General features: G+C 42.4%; 1 protein-coding gene across 10 annotated transcripts in view; it reads left to right on the forward strand.

Annotated features, from left to right (window-relative positions):
- Positions 1-15,009, forward strand: part of myt1lb (myelin transcription factor 1-like, b) — an 86,245-nt gene that overhangs the window by 67,896 nt on the left and 3,340 nt on the right. For 4 of the 10 annotated variants that reach the window (XM_047611511.1, XM_047611510.1, XM_047611519.1 and 1 more), the window contains 12 exons: positions 128-414; positions 4,429-4,659; positions 6,547-6,668; positions 7,152-7,214; positions 7,992-8,060; positions 8,920-8,982; positions 9,068-9,151; positions 12,227-12,448; positions 13,026-13,120; positions 13,528-13,631; positions 13,750-13,893; positions 14,728-14,790. In XM_047611511.1, coding sequence (XP_047467467.1) covers positions 128-414; positions 4,429-4,659; positions 6,547-6,668; positions 7,152-7,214; positions 7,992-8,060; positions 8,920-8,982; positions 9,068-9,151; positions 12,227-12,448; positions 13,026-13,120; positions 13,528-13,631; positions 13,750-13,893; positions 14,728-14,790 — 1,547 coding nt within the window. The remainder of the gene's footprint in view (positions 1-127; positions 415-4,428; positions 4,660-6,546; positions 6,669-7,151; positions 7,215-7,991; positions 8,061-8,919; positions 8,983-9,067; positions 9,152-12,226; positions 12,449-13,025; positions 13,121-13,527; positions 13,632-13,749; positions 13,894-14,727; positions 14,791-15,009) is intronic. The other 6 variants (XM_047611512.1, XM_047611517.1, XM_047611520.1 and 3 more) reach the window with 6 other exon arrangements.

A 15,009-nucleotide genomic window follows, 5' to 3' on the forward strand; every position in this document is an offset into this window, starting at 1 on the left:
GCATCTGTCTCTTACATACATGAACCACTTCACCATCATCATGTCATTGTCATTCATCATTATCTCATACATACATGGACGGACCTGAACCCAGTAACTTTTGAATTTCTTTATTGTGTCCCTCCAGCCAAACGCTATTGCAAGAACTCCAGCTCAGCCAGCAGCACCACCAGCACCTACGCTCCCAGCAGTAGCAGCAGCAGTCTAAGCTGTGGAGGTGGTGGAGGGGGAGCCGGAGGAGGCGGAGGGGGCGGCGGTAGCAGCGCCAGCAGCACCTGCAGCAAAAGCAGCTTTGACTACAGTCACGACATGGAGGCTGCCCACATGGCAGCCACCGCCATCCTCAACCTGTCCACGCGCTGCCGGGAGATGCCCCATGGCATGGGAGGGAAACCTCAGGACCTGTGCTCACAGGTAGGAGGGGAGAGGGGGACGCTGGAATAACTCTATTATTTTAACATTTTTCATGTTGTTTGGCCCCTAAATGGCTGAAATGTGTAGGTAGGTCAGCATGTGTGACCACCAACACCTGTGGTTGAGAAGGATAGTTTGACAGTATGGCCCAACATGACTCACAGGAGTCTTAGCACAACGCCCTTTGCCGACTTTGCCCTCATGCTGTAGTCACAGAAAAATCCACTGACAGATTATCTCTGTGCTCCCTTCATTATACTAATACTGGTAGTGAAAACTGACAAAGATAGGGAGATTTCAGCTACACACACACACACACACACACACACACACATTCCATTAAAGATCTGGGGCTGTGTCTTACACTCAGGGCTCAGCAGGGCAGTTTTTTATTTTCTGTCTGGGATCAGATAGGAACAGGACGAAGCACCGTTTGACACTGCGTGAGTCCAGTGTGTCATTTCTGAGGAGATAAGGCGGCGGTGTTACTGTATTATCTACGCTCAGATGCTGAGCTGGAAAATGGAGGCCTGAAAAAGAGCACACAGCAGACGGCTAATGCTGGCTTAATGCTAATGTTGACGACACAGTCTGCCAGAGAATCAGAACAGGGGTGATATAACGGAACGTAAAGAAAGAGAGCTTTTTGGTGGGGGAGGAGAGGAGAAGCAAACAGCTAAAAGCAACATAATATTTCAAGACAAATGTGGAAGAGAGTAAACTTGATGGGACAAACTCCTGCAGCAGTCAGGATTTCCTCTGGTCCTACCTCATTTCATTGTCTGTCCTTCTCCTCCTCTGGGGCCAGACGAGCAGGAAGCTCTCAGGGCAGGATGGGAAGACGAGAGACTTCAGAGGCTTTTTTTCTTCTCCTTTCATCTCACCACCTCACCTTGTGGCACACACTGTTCCTTGCTATGTCTCAATGGAACTTCACGCACACTCACACACACACACACACACACACACACACACACACACACACACACACACACACACACACACACACGTGTCTGTTGTTGCCTTTTTTTGCATTTTTTTCCCGAGGAGTCTCTTGTTTCTCTTTCTCTTTGTCTGCTCATTGAATTTATTGGTCGCTGGTTGTGGCTGAAATAGCTGCTGTAAACAGGGATTTGAATTTTTTTGTTTGGAGATGGATAAAAAAATTTACCATTTGAAGTTGTTAAGTAGAAAGATTTACGTAACAACTTCAAATGGCAATTTTTTTTGTATTCCAAGGTTAGTTGACCAATGTGACCTATTTAGCTCATTATTTGTCGTCCACGGCAACTGTTTCTAAACAGTGGCTGGTAACTCCTTAAAGTGAAGCCATGTCTTGTGAGGCCACATTTAATGAATTTTATTTAACATCTTACTTGTTGTTCTCTTTGCTAATGGATAGCATTACAAACAAGCACACATTTTTTATTTATTTTAGTAGTTAGTCAGTTTTAGTTAATTAGGTAAACTAGCCTTAACAAATGATGTATGAGGTGTATAGGCCCACTAAAAGAGAAATATTTGTCTACAGTCTCATCCTGTACTTATTTCTTTGCACCACACTCTTGTCTTAAGCTCTTAATTAGTTAAGAGTTAATGAAATTAAATGTATTATAACAACATATTTTCTCATTAATACTTATTACCAAAGTATTCTCTAAGGCCGCTTGTCTTATTTAATAGACTCTATCACACATCAGCCTATGTTATTATCAGGGAGATTCGGTGAAATGATTTGAGGTTTTCTAATATAACAAAATAAAGTAACATGCAAAATGGAAAAATGGAATCATTATATGTATATGTAATATTTAGGAATAGAAGAGAAAATTACAAATATATTGTTAAAAGTATGTTAAATAATCTCAACAGAGAGTGTTGTTTGTCGAAGAAACAATTACCAGCCTCTATTTTGCAAATCCATATAAAGGATGGTTTTTAAGACAAGATGATGTATGTTGTTCCAAAATGTGAGATTACGAACTTGACAATTATGAACGTAAAGTGTTTGGCTTCAGAGAAGCTAGAAGCAAGGGCGCAGGTTCAACTTTGCCAAAATGAGACCGTCTTGGTGTGTTGTTAAAAACATGAAGAGAAGGGAGGCAACGTGGAGCGGAGGCAGAGAAAGAACCACCAGAGTCCATTTCAAGAAAACGCTGTACGTGATGCTTTTATTTTAAGACCAAGGATAGGTGGTTGGAACTAATGTGGAGAGAATCGGCAAGTAACCTCTCACACTCTGGCCCTTTTACTACTGGCATTGCCAAGGCAACAGAGGCCATAGGTTACCAGGGAGCCGGATCAGGAAGGGCTGCTCTCCGATGGGGGGGCATTCTCACACATCATGCTTGTTAATTTGATTTGAAGGGGTGGGTCGTATTAATTGGACAGTGACATACAATACAATGGCTGACAAGGAGAGGGCGGTCTGCTGAGCATATTCACACATATTCACAAGGGCAGTCAAGGCCACGCACAGTGCCACTGGATGTATTCCCCAACATCTTGACCTTTATTCAGCAGAGACTTTCTTTCCCTCTCATGGCCCTTCAGTCATTATCTACTGGTCCTCTGCATCCTTCTTCCTTTTTCTTCAAGGCCCTGTTCAAGTCACAGTCATGGAATAGTAATAGGTGAATATTTTTGGAAACAAAAAGTTAAAAGATCAATGTCTGCGGTCTCTGTCTGTGGCAGCCCACCAGCTTCATATTAATGTGATCTCAGATACCCTGTAGTGCCTTTTAATATTTTTAGTCTGATTAATTTTCCTCCACAGATTATTAACCTTTTTTTTCTGTTATTCTCATTGGTCCATCCGCAGTTATTGCCGTATTCATCCTCGCTCCTAAATCTTTCAGCCTGTGCGTTTGAGTCAATGCGTGTCACGGAGGTTTTGGCTTCAGACACCAGGAGAATCCACCCCTAGGGACTCTTGTCGACTGGAATCAGCATTAATGCGGGCTTTCCTACTCATAAAAAAGAAGCAAAGGGAGTGGGAAGAGACGGGAGATGAGAAGAAGGGTTTAGAGAGAGGGATATTTATGTAAGCAAGGACACTTCCACATACACATGACTAGCAAAAGACAGTTTTAAAAGCTGTGACACTTTTGACGCACGTGTAGATAAAATAAAACAAATGATGATAGGTGATGTGTTTAGACACAGAAACTTACACTGAGGAGGTAAAGTGCCTGCTTCAGTGAACAGTCATTGTTGTCGGATGAGACCCATTTTTGTTCCAGAACACGGTAGAGTTCTACCTCTATTTTTGGGTTTGCAGCAGCGTAGTTCCACCCTCTGCAGCTCATCGCTGCTCCCAACCCCACCCTTAACCCTCAGCCCCTGCCCCTCTGTGATGTCCACTCACATTAAGCTCACAGACATCTAACACAAAGTCACACACACGCACACATTACATTAACACACTATTGACCACGGTGGGATGGAAGGAAAGAGAGAGACGGAGAGATAAAGGAAGAGAAAAGGAGGGGTTCACAGAGGGATGCACTCGTCCTTGAGCACTGATGACCTCTTCGTCTTTTGAGCCTCTTATAAATGTAACACTACATTCTTCCTGTACACTGCAAGTATCTAATGTTTCTTCCTAGACAGACTTGGGCAAAAACATAATATGGAATACTGTCTCCATTGTTTGATCTGCAAAGGTTCTTGATCAATCACTCCCGGTTCCCAAAAAGTTTAAAAGAGAACATAATGTAATTTGTTCCTACCACTACACCATGTATTCAGAAATGTTTTGCCCACCTCTCGTCCTAGACCATGAACATGTTTGACTGCTATTTAATCAGAAACGCTCTCTCTTTTGCCCCTTTCTCTCCATCCCTGCCTCTTTATGTTGTCCTTATCCTTCTGTCCTTCCTCATAATCATCTGACCTAAAACACACAACTTGCCATGCCACACACACCTCCATCTCCTCCACACGTGCTGACCGGACCTTACCCCCACACATACACACGCATGCTCAAAAACCACATCCACACACACCTTCCAGAGTCCTGGTCTAGATGTTGATGAGAACGGTACGTTGGACCTGAGTATGAGCAAGCGTCTGTGCGGCGGCGGTGCGGGCGACTCGGTGCTCACCCCTCTAGAGCCCATGTCCCCCCAGAGACAAGCTGCCCTGTTGGGGTCCCGCTGCTACGGCATGGGGGACGCCTCAGACTGCTGGGACCTGCCTGTAGACTACACCAAGATCAAACACATAGACGAGGACGAGAAAGAGGTAAAGGGGGAAATAACGAGGACATCTTTGGAAATTAGCTCGGCCACTTCTGTCTGGTTGTGGCCAGGCGTATAATAAAATATTATGCATTGTTTTTCGAGGAAGCAGTGTATATCATCGCCTAAGCGTGGTATCTTTTAAATATAGAAGAATCTGACTTGAGTCACCTTACAAATACTACTAGAGTTGTGATATATTAAGCCACACATCGTTCCATTTCTGTTGGTACGGATACAGTATTTTTCATCAGCTAAGCCATAAGTCTTCTCTCCTCTTTGCCTTCGTCAGATGTTCCATCAAAAAATATTTTTCCCTTAAAATGATCATGACAAGGATCAAGACAGAAAACATAAAAGAGAAGAATCAAAGAGAGGTTACAAGTGACAGCCAGTCGCGATGTTGATGATAATTATCAAGCAGTAGTTGTGGCTTTGGAAGCTGATAGACCATATAGTTGGCATCTGTCATTTATACTGTCTGTTCAGTGCGTCTCAGCCCAAATTATCTCCCTCTAAGTCATTGATTCAACACGGTGTCTCCAAGTCAAACATTTGCATTGCCGTCTGATTGTCTTCTAGGTTTCTTACCTTCCCGCCTGACTCACTGTTATATTTGGAGTCATTAGAAAGTCATATGAGGGATTTTTGAGGGAAACCTAATGAATCTGCATGCTAATTGATGTCAGCATTGCCATGCGCAGACTTATCTGCTCTGTTTGTACCGTGCTCCCCGCATGCCGGCTTTCTGTTTTTACATTTTGCTTTTCTCCAAAATGAATTATGCAAAGTAGCACCTTGGGAGCGAATCGGAATAGCTCATCTCATCAAAGAACTGCTGGAAATCAATGCACCACTGCTGGGTGCGCCTGTCGGTGTGCACAGGCGCATGCATGTACAGTACATGTGCCTCTTTTGCTGTGCGTGAGATGTGAATATTCATGAGAGAGTGTGTCTCTTTGGGAGTGTGCCTGCGTGCGTATGCGAGTTCCATCCATAGCCTACTTTTTTGCTCTGCATCTCTGTATGTATGCATGTGTCGTTCTCCGTCCTGTCTGCCTCTCAGCCTGCGCTCCCTTTAATTGGAGGAACTCGCTGACTGACCCAGCATCACACACTCCGAGACAGCTTGAGTGCTGGATAATTTGGGCTATATCTGGACATGTCTCTTTATGGGCATTACTGTACATACACTGCAGGCATGGAAGAAAGAAAAGAGGATTTGCAACAACAGCCGTGGTGCCCTGGCTGCATGCACTGCAGACAAAGCACAGCCCCACATAGCACAGCCAGCAGCGGTCTGACACTACACCGCAGTGCCATCTAGTGACTGGCTAGGGCATTACATGACTCCGTCGAGGCAACTCCCTGAGCGTTCAGCACTCACATGCACACAAGCACTACAAACCTGCACATAACTATCATTATGAATATTCAAACATTTATGTTTTTTTTTTGTTTGTTTGTTTTTTTCTGGGCATTGCACAGGTGGCATCCCACTGCTTAGAATGTACACACTAGTGTGTGAGCGAATGGATGGGTCACATTCAGAGAAAGGATTTCCCCATGTGGGATCAATACAGTAATAATTATCATCATAATTATTTGGCACTGAGGCATGATTTCCTCTCAGAGATTTTCCTTTTTAGTACTACACACTGAGTGGTGCAATAGTCACACAGGCTTTACTATTAGAATTAGACTTTACAAGACTCTGTGGCCTGACAGTGTTCATATGTTAGTGTGTGTGTGGAAAACAACTGTAATGGGAGTTTTTAGCATGTACCCGTTCATGAAATGCATCCTAACCTTCAGATGATTGCATAAAAGTGTGATTCCTTCTTAATTTTTCTGTTCCTCTTCCCTTCCCTCCTTCACCCTCCCACCTCAGGCGGATGACCTGGATCCCTTCCACGACCTGCTGGAGGACCGCTCCTACACCACGGATGTTAACATGCCCAGCCCCAAGCCCAAGTATATCCAGTGCAAGGAGAGTAAGAAGGACCTGATAACGTAAGAGCCCTCCCACACTTCCCAATGTCCCCGAGTTCCTCCTGTCTACCTGAACCTACTTGCTTCTCTCCACTCATGCTCTGCTTTCCCCCCATACGTCTTATTTCTTTCTTCATCCTTCTCTTTGCCTCAGTGAACTTCAGAGAACTACATCCCTTCCCTCCCCCATTCTGTGCTGCTGGCAGTGGCTTGCTATGACTTTTGTTTAACAGCTTTGTTCATATATCCACACTGATCTAAGACCTGGTAGCTTCAGCTGATGCCTTCCTTGTAGTTTGCCTGCAGTTTATCAAGTGTAGCTGATCTCAGGAGCCACAGTATTAATCACAGACAGTGAAGCTAAACTGGAAACAATGAAAACCGACAATAAAAAATAAATAAATAAATAAAATAAAAAAACAGAAACAACCCCTTTTTCTGTAATTTTCACATTTCTTCTCCTTCCCTTTGGGCTTATAAATCTGTCTATTTTTCCGGTGGCAGATGTCCCACACCGGGGTGTGATGGAAGTGGTCACTTGACGAGCAATTTCGCCTCACATCGAAGGTGTGACTTCCTTTTCTCCTGGTGGATTCTAAGTCTATTTCTCTTTATTGTTTTCAGCTTACCTCGACTATGCTGTCAAACACCTGTAGGCAGAATGTCTCTCTCTCTCTCTCTCTTACTGGTTAGCCCTTTAACTATTTGAAACTTGTCATGTTGAAGCAAGGGTATTCTGGAAAGACTAAATTAATTAAAGGCTGGGCATATGCTAATTTTTGAGTTAAACCTTGGGATAAAGTTATTTCTCAATGGGCCATGTGTAAATCCGTCTAAGCTGATGTTATTCAGTTCTCCGGGCCCTTCCCACCGTGCAATGCAGACTAAGCATTTACCATTGAGAGCGAGAATATTTAAGCAGAAGTGCTGAGTGTTGCGGTGTGAGTTGAGTCTGCACGGACCAAATGATGCCAGACATGGCTGCACCTACTTGAGATTTCCACCTGAACAAGCTCATTATTCTGACAAAGTTCAAGCTTTAGAAAACATCCAGATGTTAATGTACTACCTTTATTCACTCAGGCCTGTTTGAACCCAGTGGATGCATGAAAACAGCCTTTTCATTACATGTGAATACAAGTACTCAGAGGGTTAAAGTTTTTAATCAGCTCCCTGCATTGCATCATGGCTTTTTTTTAACATTTCCTGGTTGATATTTTATTTCTGCATGTGTGTGTTTGGAGTGACGATATGAGCGCAGGCTGACTGTTTTGTGTTGCAGTGAATGAAGTGTTTTGTTTTGTTTTTGTGGTGTAACTAACGCTCCACTGGTGTATTTTTCAGTCTCTCAGGTTGTCCTTTAGCTGATAAAAGCATTCGAAGTATGCTGGCCAACAACGCACAAGAACTCAAGTAAGGCGTGAGATGACTCATATATGTCATGTATGAAGGAGTTGTATGCTTAACGTTAACCGTATTGTTGTTGGTGTGCATAAAGTAAAAGCGCAGAGAGAAATCAGCTGCTCAAATATGGCCCATAGAATTTCACAGCTTTTTCAGGGAATGCGTATATGTATGCGCCCAAGAACATCTTATTGCTCCATGGCAAATCTGCAGTGAGTGCATTCACTGTAGATTTGTTTCCATCCCCACATATCCTGCTGCACCAAATACTCACCACAGCACAAAATGTATTTTAATCCATTGTTGAAAATAGTCCCCATCAAGCGCATTGTTTCCATATACACGGTATATGTACTGTATGTATCTTTGTGTTTGGATTTAAAAGCCATAAAGTTATTCTAACATAACACATTATTGGCTTCAGACTATTCATGGAATTTAACGACAATAAAATATATAAAATAGCCGTATGCATATATTTCTCTTTTAATTAACAACCCTATGCATCCTTCATAAAATGTTTGGTGCAGTTTCAAAAACTTAAATAAATCAATAACAATGTATTTATGCTGTAAAGCTAATTTAATGCTGATTTAATTCTTCTCTCACTAAGACAGGCAGATGATGTCTTCCTTATTTTACTAAGCAATAGCTGTAGCTCTCAGATTACATTAGCCGCCATTATAATGTTAGTCAGACGAAGTTATTTTTTATTTTTTTTTGCATTAGACAGACGGTGAACATAGCAAAGACCGTCATAAATATTAATGAAATGCACTTCGTCCTTTTAAGTGCTTGTGGTATATTACCTCTAGGATACTGCACTTTTGCTGTAGGCCCTGAGCCCTTTTTGTGTTTTCTGCCCCAGGTGCCCGACACCAGGGTGCGATGGTTCGGGACATATCACTGGCAACTACGCCTCACACAGAAGGTACAATATTACCTCTATCACCCTCTCGCACACACACACACACACACACATGGTTCAACCGTGTAACACTGTCATTTATCTGCAGTCTTTCAGGGTGTCCGCGGGCTAGGAAAAGTGGGATAAAGATCATCCACAGTAAAGAGAACAAGGAGGACCAGGAGCCTATCAGGTACAGTACAGACACTGATCATCAGTCTTGTCTTGCCTTGAATACCCCGATGCTGAAACCCTGAAACTCTTGCTACCTGCACTACCCACTGTTCACTGCTTACCATTCATTTCCTCTTAGACATGGCATTTACAGTTTTACACAGAAGAACAGTGTAGGGATTTCTAATCAGCTCTAAAACGTCTTAGTTAGTGCATGTCTTGCTTCTTGACATGTATTCCTGTAAGTAATAATAAGTCAGTATTAGCTCTGACAAGACAAATGTACCATGAGTGTAAAGTTTCAGTCTAAAGGTGCGGGAGAAACTTCAGAAGTGCAAGGTTGTAGCAGTTAAGAGTGGGGAGGATCTGCAGTCTCTGGTGAACTCCTGCCGTCACACAGGTAGGGAAAGACAGAAAGGCAAGCAGGGAGGGAGAGATAGAGGCAGAGAGAGATTGATTGACTCTGCCTAAATCCCACAATGGGCTTCTCTGGCTTCAGCCCTGCAGCTGCATTGATTTCTCTGGTGGTGCAGAGCACAAACAACAGACTTTGTCCATTCTCAGGCTTGTCATCCTGCTGGAATCTGAGGACAGTTTGCCACAAGTAAACCTTTCAGGACGCCGTGTTGATATTAAAGCAAAAAGAATCAAGGGGTGCTGCACATTTAAAGGGACTAATTTGACTGAAGATGATTTGGCATTGAATCTAAAGTAAATCAGCTGTAGCTCTTGATTTTCTTCTTGGGATTAATGTGGTGACATCATCCTTCTCCCTCGTCCTCATGTGCTTATTTTACCCGGAGGCAAGGTCCCTGGGCCCTGCATCCTTCCTCCGTATTCTCTGTTCTCTGGCAGTGTGTCCTCCTCAGGACAAAGATCGTGACCTGACCATAAGCCTCTCCCTGCGTCTGTCATTGGGAATACACTTGAACCTTGCTTTAGCTCTGTGCTCGGCTACCTGGTCTAAGTCTTAACACCGAGGAGCAGCAGTTACCTTCGATGAAGGTTTAGTGAAGGTTTTTTGCATGAGCATGTGAGGATCTTCTTCCCACATTATTCTGCCTTCTTTGTGAGATTTATGATAGAAACGGTTCATTTAATTCATGCAATGGTCCTTACTTGGAAAATTAGAAACTGTAAGCACTATGCTTTCTTTACATATTTTACTCTAGGTTGGAACAAGTGTTTGCTATAAAGCAGTGAGTCAGGCCGTGTGTAATTTCCATCCCAACACCAAGCAGGCTTTGTCATAAATCTTGTTTTGTCCAACCCAATCTCCAAAAACCCAAGGTTGTTCACGGTAGTGTCATATATGACAAAAGACACATTTCAGAAGCTGGAATCACAAAAGATTTGGCATTTTTGCCAAGATAACAACAAAAAAATCATAATACAATTATTTGGTTGTCAAGACAATTTTCTGAAGCTCAGCTGATCAATACCGCCATACAGATTACCCTGCAGCCGAAAATTGTGCTGGAGTGTGAAAAGAAATTTAAACCTGGAATTGAGAATGAAACACTGTCCTAGATTTTCTCAGAATAAATCAATGATTTGATTTGATCTGATTTGATACGACCAAATCAGATGAGATAAGATTAGACTCAAATTTAACTGGATTGGATTGGATTTGACTAATTGATTTGATTAGATTCAATTAGATTCAACTATACTAGATCTGATTTTACGTGAATGTATTCAATTATATTTGTTTAGATTAGATTTGACTACATTAGACTTGTTTAAATTAGATTGCATTACATTCAGCCAGATTCAGTTTGATTTGATTTGAACCCTGAAGTTTTGAGGCACTAATGGATACTATTCAGTCCTATTCTGAGTCACATGTCTGCACATGGGCCATGTTATATCTTTCTGCTCAGACTGTTACTCCTGTGAAAAAGTAAGTTTCTGCTTGAGTCCATAAAGTTCCTAATAATAGAATGAGAGGAGATTACCTTGTTCAATATTAATCCACTATTACAGTACATTTAGATCAAACTTTAGTACATTACAGTAGGGACTTGATTATAATACAAACTCAGCACAATCTATCATCTTTGAAAGGTATGATAATATAGTTGAGGAAATGGGAGGGAGCTGATGAATCGTGTGACCTATTGAGAAAAGACGGCTATGTTTAGCTAAGCCAAGATTTGTGGCTTGAAATTGCTCAGTGACTCTTAAATCCTGTTAAAATATTATCCCAGGAGGTGTGTAAATCAACAAATACTCATTTTAGAAAGATCTGAATTATAATAAGATGTATAATCTTCAATATGATGTACAGAAACGCTCTGCTCTACATCGTATAGTAGAAGCAGTGGTGTGCACACTGCTGGGGGGCTGTGGCAAAACATGGAGGGTGAGGTAATCCGGAAAGCAAAATATGAAAAACACAATCAGCTATTACTCTACAGACTCCAAGGCAGCAAACTGATAATGCTTTATAATTTGTGCTGGAGTACAGAAGAGAAGTCAGCCCTGCATTGTATAAAGGATCGTATTATACTACAGTCAGATCATTTCTAGTTTTAGGTTTTAGAAATCTGGTGAACAAATGATGAATTAATGACAGATCTCAAATACTAAACAAATAAAAAACGAAACAGGCAGCAGTGCGCCTGATATTCATTGAGTCTTTTTTAACTGTTAAAAGCCATGAAGTTAAACTAAGACCAGGTAGTGGCTATCTGCAGACGGAACTAATACTTTTTCGCTGATTCTAGCGTCAGTTGTAATCCAATTTACGAACTGTGACATTCGGAATACTTTGCGAAATCTTTGCTTCTGATTAGCACTGGTGTTGATGCCCTGTCTCCATACTGAAACTGTGATAAGGCTGACGCTGGGAAGGCTTTAAAATAAGATGATTGTATCTTTGTTTATATCAAAGCAAAAGAGGCAAACTCAAAACTGAAATGTTTTCTCATAGTTTTTGGTGTTTTACGTCGGAGTAGGCGAACGTCACCTCTTCTGTATCTTCACATCCTGTTTCATCCTAGGTAGTGAAGTAGGATGTTTAACTGGAAGTAAGCGAAACAATGAAAAATCAACCAGACTGTTAAATGAGCCTCGCTTTGCGTCCCCACAGGTGTCCAGTCCCAGGCTGTGACGGTCAGGGTCACGTGACAGGGAAGTACGCGTCCCACAGAAGTGCGTCCGGATGCCCCATAGCAGCCAAGAGACAGAAAGACGGCTACCTTAATGGAATTCAGTTCACATGGAAGTCTGGCAAGACAGAGGGCATGTCCTGCCCCACACCAGGCTGTGATGGCTCGGGTCATGTCAGCGGCAGCTTCCTGACACATCGGAGGTGGGTGTATGTGACATGACTGGGGTATTAATGTGGACAGTAGAGATTCCTGCATAATCAAAAATCTTCTACGTATATATCTTTAAAATGTTTAGAGATTATTATTATTCAGTGCTGAGGGTGAGATGGGAATTATTGATGCTCTTATGTGTGGCCTTCTTGGTATAAATTCTGGAAACACATAGTAAGAGGTAATCGAATTCTGACCAGTGGAAACAAAAATAACTAAGCTCTAATTAATGGATCTATCTAAAATCTAAGAATGAGTCATAACCTCGTGAAACCTGGTGTTGGTTGTACACTTTGTTACCATGTTTACAGCCATTGTTTTAAGCTGAGCTAACGTGCTGCTCATTCTGGCTGCACAGAAACGGCCCGGACCAGGTGGTATCCCCCCTCTTGAAAAGAACTAGTGAAAACTATTTCCAAGTCTGACACCAATTAACTATTTTTGTCAAGTTCCCTATAAATAAAATACAGCAGGCTGTAAACCACGCATCGCTCATTTTATGTGTGTGTGTGTAAATCGTACTAACTGAAACAATGCCTCCCCTTCTTGTTGCCTCCTCTTCTCCAGCCTGTCTGGTTGTCCACGTGCCACCTCCGCCATGAGGAAAGCTAGACTCTCCGGGGTGGAGATGCTAACAATAAAGCAGCAACGTGCCAGCAACGGTAACTACAACTGCCTCTCGCCCACACAATGCAGCCAATGAGGAGCGCGGCTGTGGAGTGATTTGCTGAAGAGAGTTCCAAATTCAGATAATAAACCAATCAGGAGGGTGTGTGCTGTGAGCGCCATCACAAGTGAACTGCATGGTGTGAATAATGAGAAGAGTGGTTCCAGCCTGGAAGAACAGGGCCGGGCCTACTTGGCAGCAATCAAGACGCGCAATAGTTGAGCCTGTTTTGCCGTTGTGTGTGCCATCTGTTTCCCACTTCACCCTACCCGGCCTTACATTTCATGAAAGGATGAGACAAGATCATCATGTATTTTTCTCTGTGAACGAACGAATGTCCCGTTCTGTGTTAGACGTGAAGACATTCACACACTCTTTTTAAATTCTGCTCCTCTTCTGTAGGGCTGGAGCACGAAGACGACATCAAACAGCTGGATGAAGATATCAAAGATTTAAGTGAAACTAATTCGCAAGTGGAGGCAGACATGATCAAGCTTCGAACGCAGGTGAGTCCCTTCCTGTCTGCTGCGTCCGTTGACCTGCGTTTGCCCGTGATTCAGATTCAGCCGCCCCAGGAATACGGCGCTAACGTAACGTTGTGTCATCCACCCTTCCTCTCTGCAGATCACCACAATGGAGTCCAACTTGAAGTCCATAGAGGAGGAAAACAAGGTGATTGAACAGCAAAATGAATCTCTCCTGCATGAGCTGGCCAACCTCAGCCAGTCACTGATTAACAGTTTAGCTAATGTCCAGCTCCCTCATATGGTAAGGGCAAGCCAGCAAGTTGCAGAATCTAGCTAGCTGTAGCAGTACTTGTGTATTTAGCCACAGCCTACTGTGCATGCATAGTCTAAAATGTGGAGCCTTGCTTGTCTTTCCAAACAGTGAGGGGGAGTTGTGAACTGAGGTTTGATTGGGCATGTAGTCCTTCAAAAACAAAACGTATACAGCATATAGTGAGGTCCGTCTGTCTTTGTGACGATGACGCTCGACTGTATAGTGTGTTGCAAAGAGGTTACATTTTTGAGACAACTTGTCTGTCGTTGTCATTGCAATTCTGAGGATTGAATTTATTCGGTTCACTTTCATTCTTTCTTTTTTTCGGTTCTTTTAGATAGTACAGTAACTGTTACATTGTGTTGCTACCGATATCACAGTAATTACACTCACTTATGTCCTGTTTTATCCTTCACACTGCCATTCTTTCATGACATCCTCTTGCATAATGGTCCAGTCGCCATTCACTGACAAAGGAGTGGCTTAAACCTGTGTTAAGCCTCCGTCTCTAAGTGCCAAGCCATTTTCATAATCACATCCTACTTTTATATTTCAGCAGTTGTTCGGACAAAAAAAAAAAAAAACTGTGACACAAAAGTTAAATGAAATTTTACAAAATGATAGCTCATTATAACACCAGTGGGTCTTGTCTTCATGTCTTGTATGTCTTCATCTGAGTCCTGCTTCGGGTTCTTTAATTAATTTGAAGTCCACCCATATATAGCCGTTTATCAAATGCTGCCATCTAGTGTTTGCTTATAAGAATAACATTTTACTTTCCCAAAACTAACTAATAGAAATCTGTCCCTTATTCCCCCTTAGAAACCACTGGCACACAAAGAGCCTCCTCTAAGGAATAACAGCTGCTTACAGCTTCACCAGCAAGTAAGTCACTCACTTACATACTGCCATTCTCATTCACTATTGTCAATTTCAAGGTTATTTATATAGCCTTCATAACATTTTCAAAATTTCGCAAGTTGACTGACTTGGTTTTTGAGATTTGAATATAACTGAAATGGAGGACTTGACTCACTAAGAGCTGAAGTTGAAAGCTCTAATATTGTTTAAATGATGTATGAGTAAAGCTGGGTGGGGTGCCAC

The sequence above is a fragment of the Mugil cephalus genome, chromosome 17 (assembly GCF_022458985.1).
Source record: "Mugil cephalus isolate CIBA_MC_2020 chromosome 17, CIBA_Mcephalus_1.1, whole genome shotgun sequence".
NCBI lineage: Eukaryota > Metazoa > Chordata > Actinopteri > Mugiliformes > Mugilidae > Mugil > Mugil cephalus.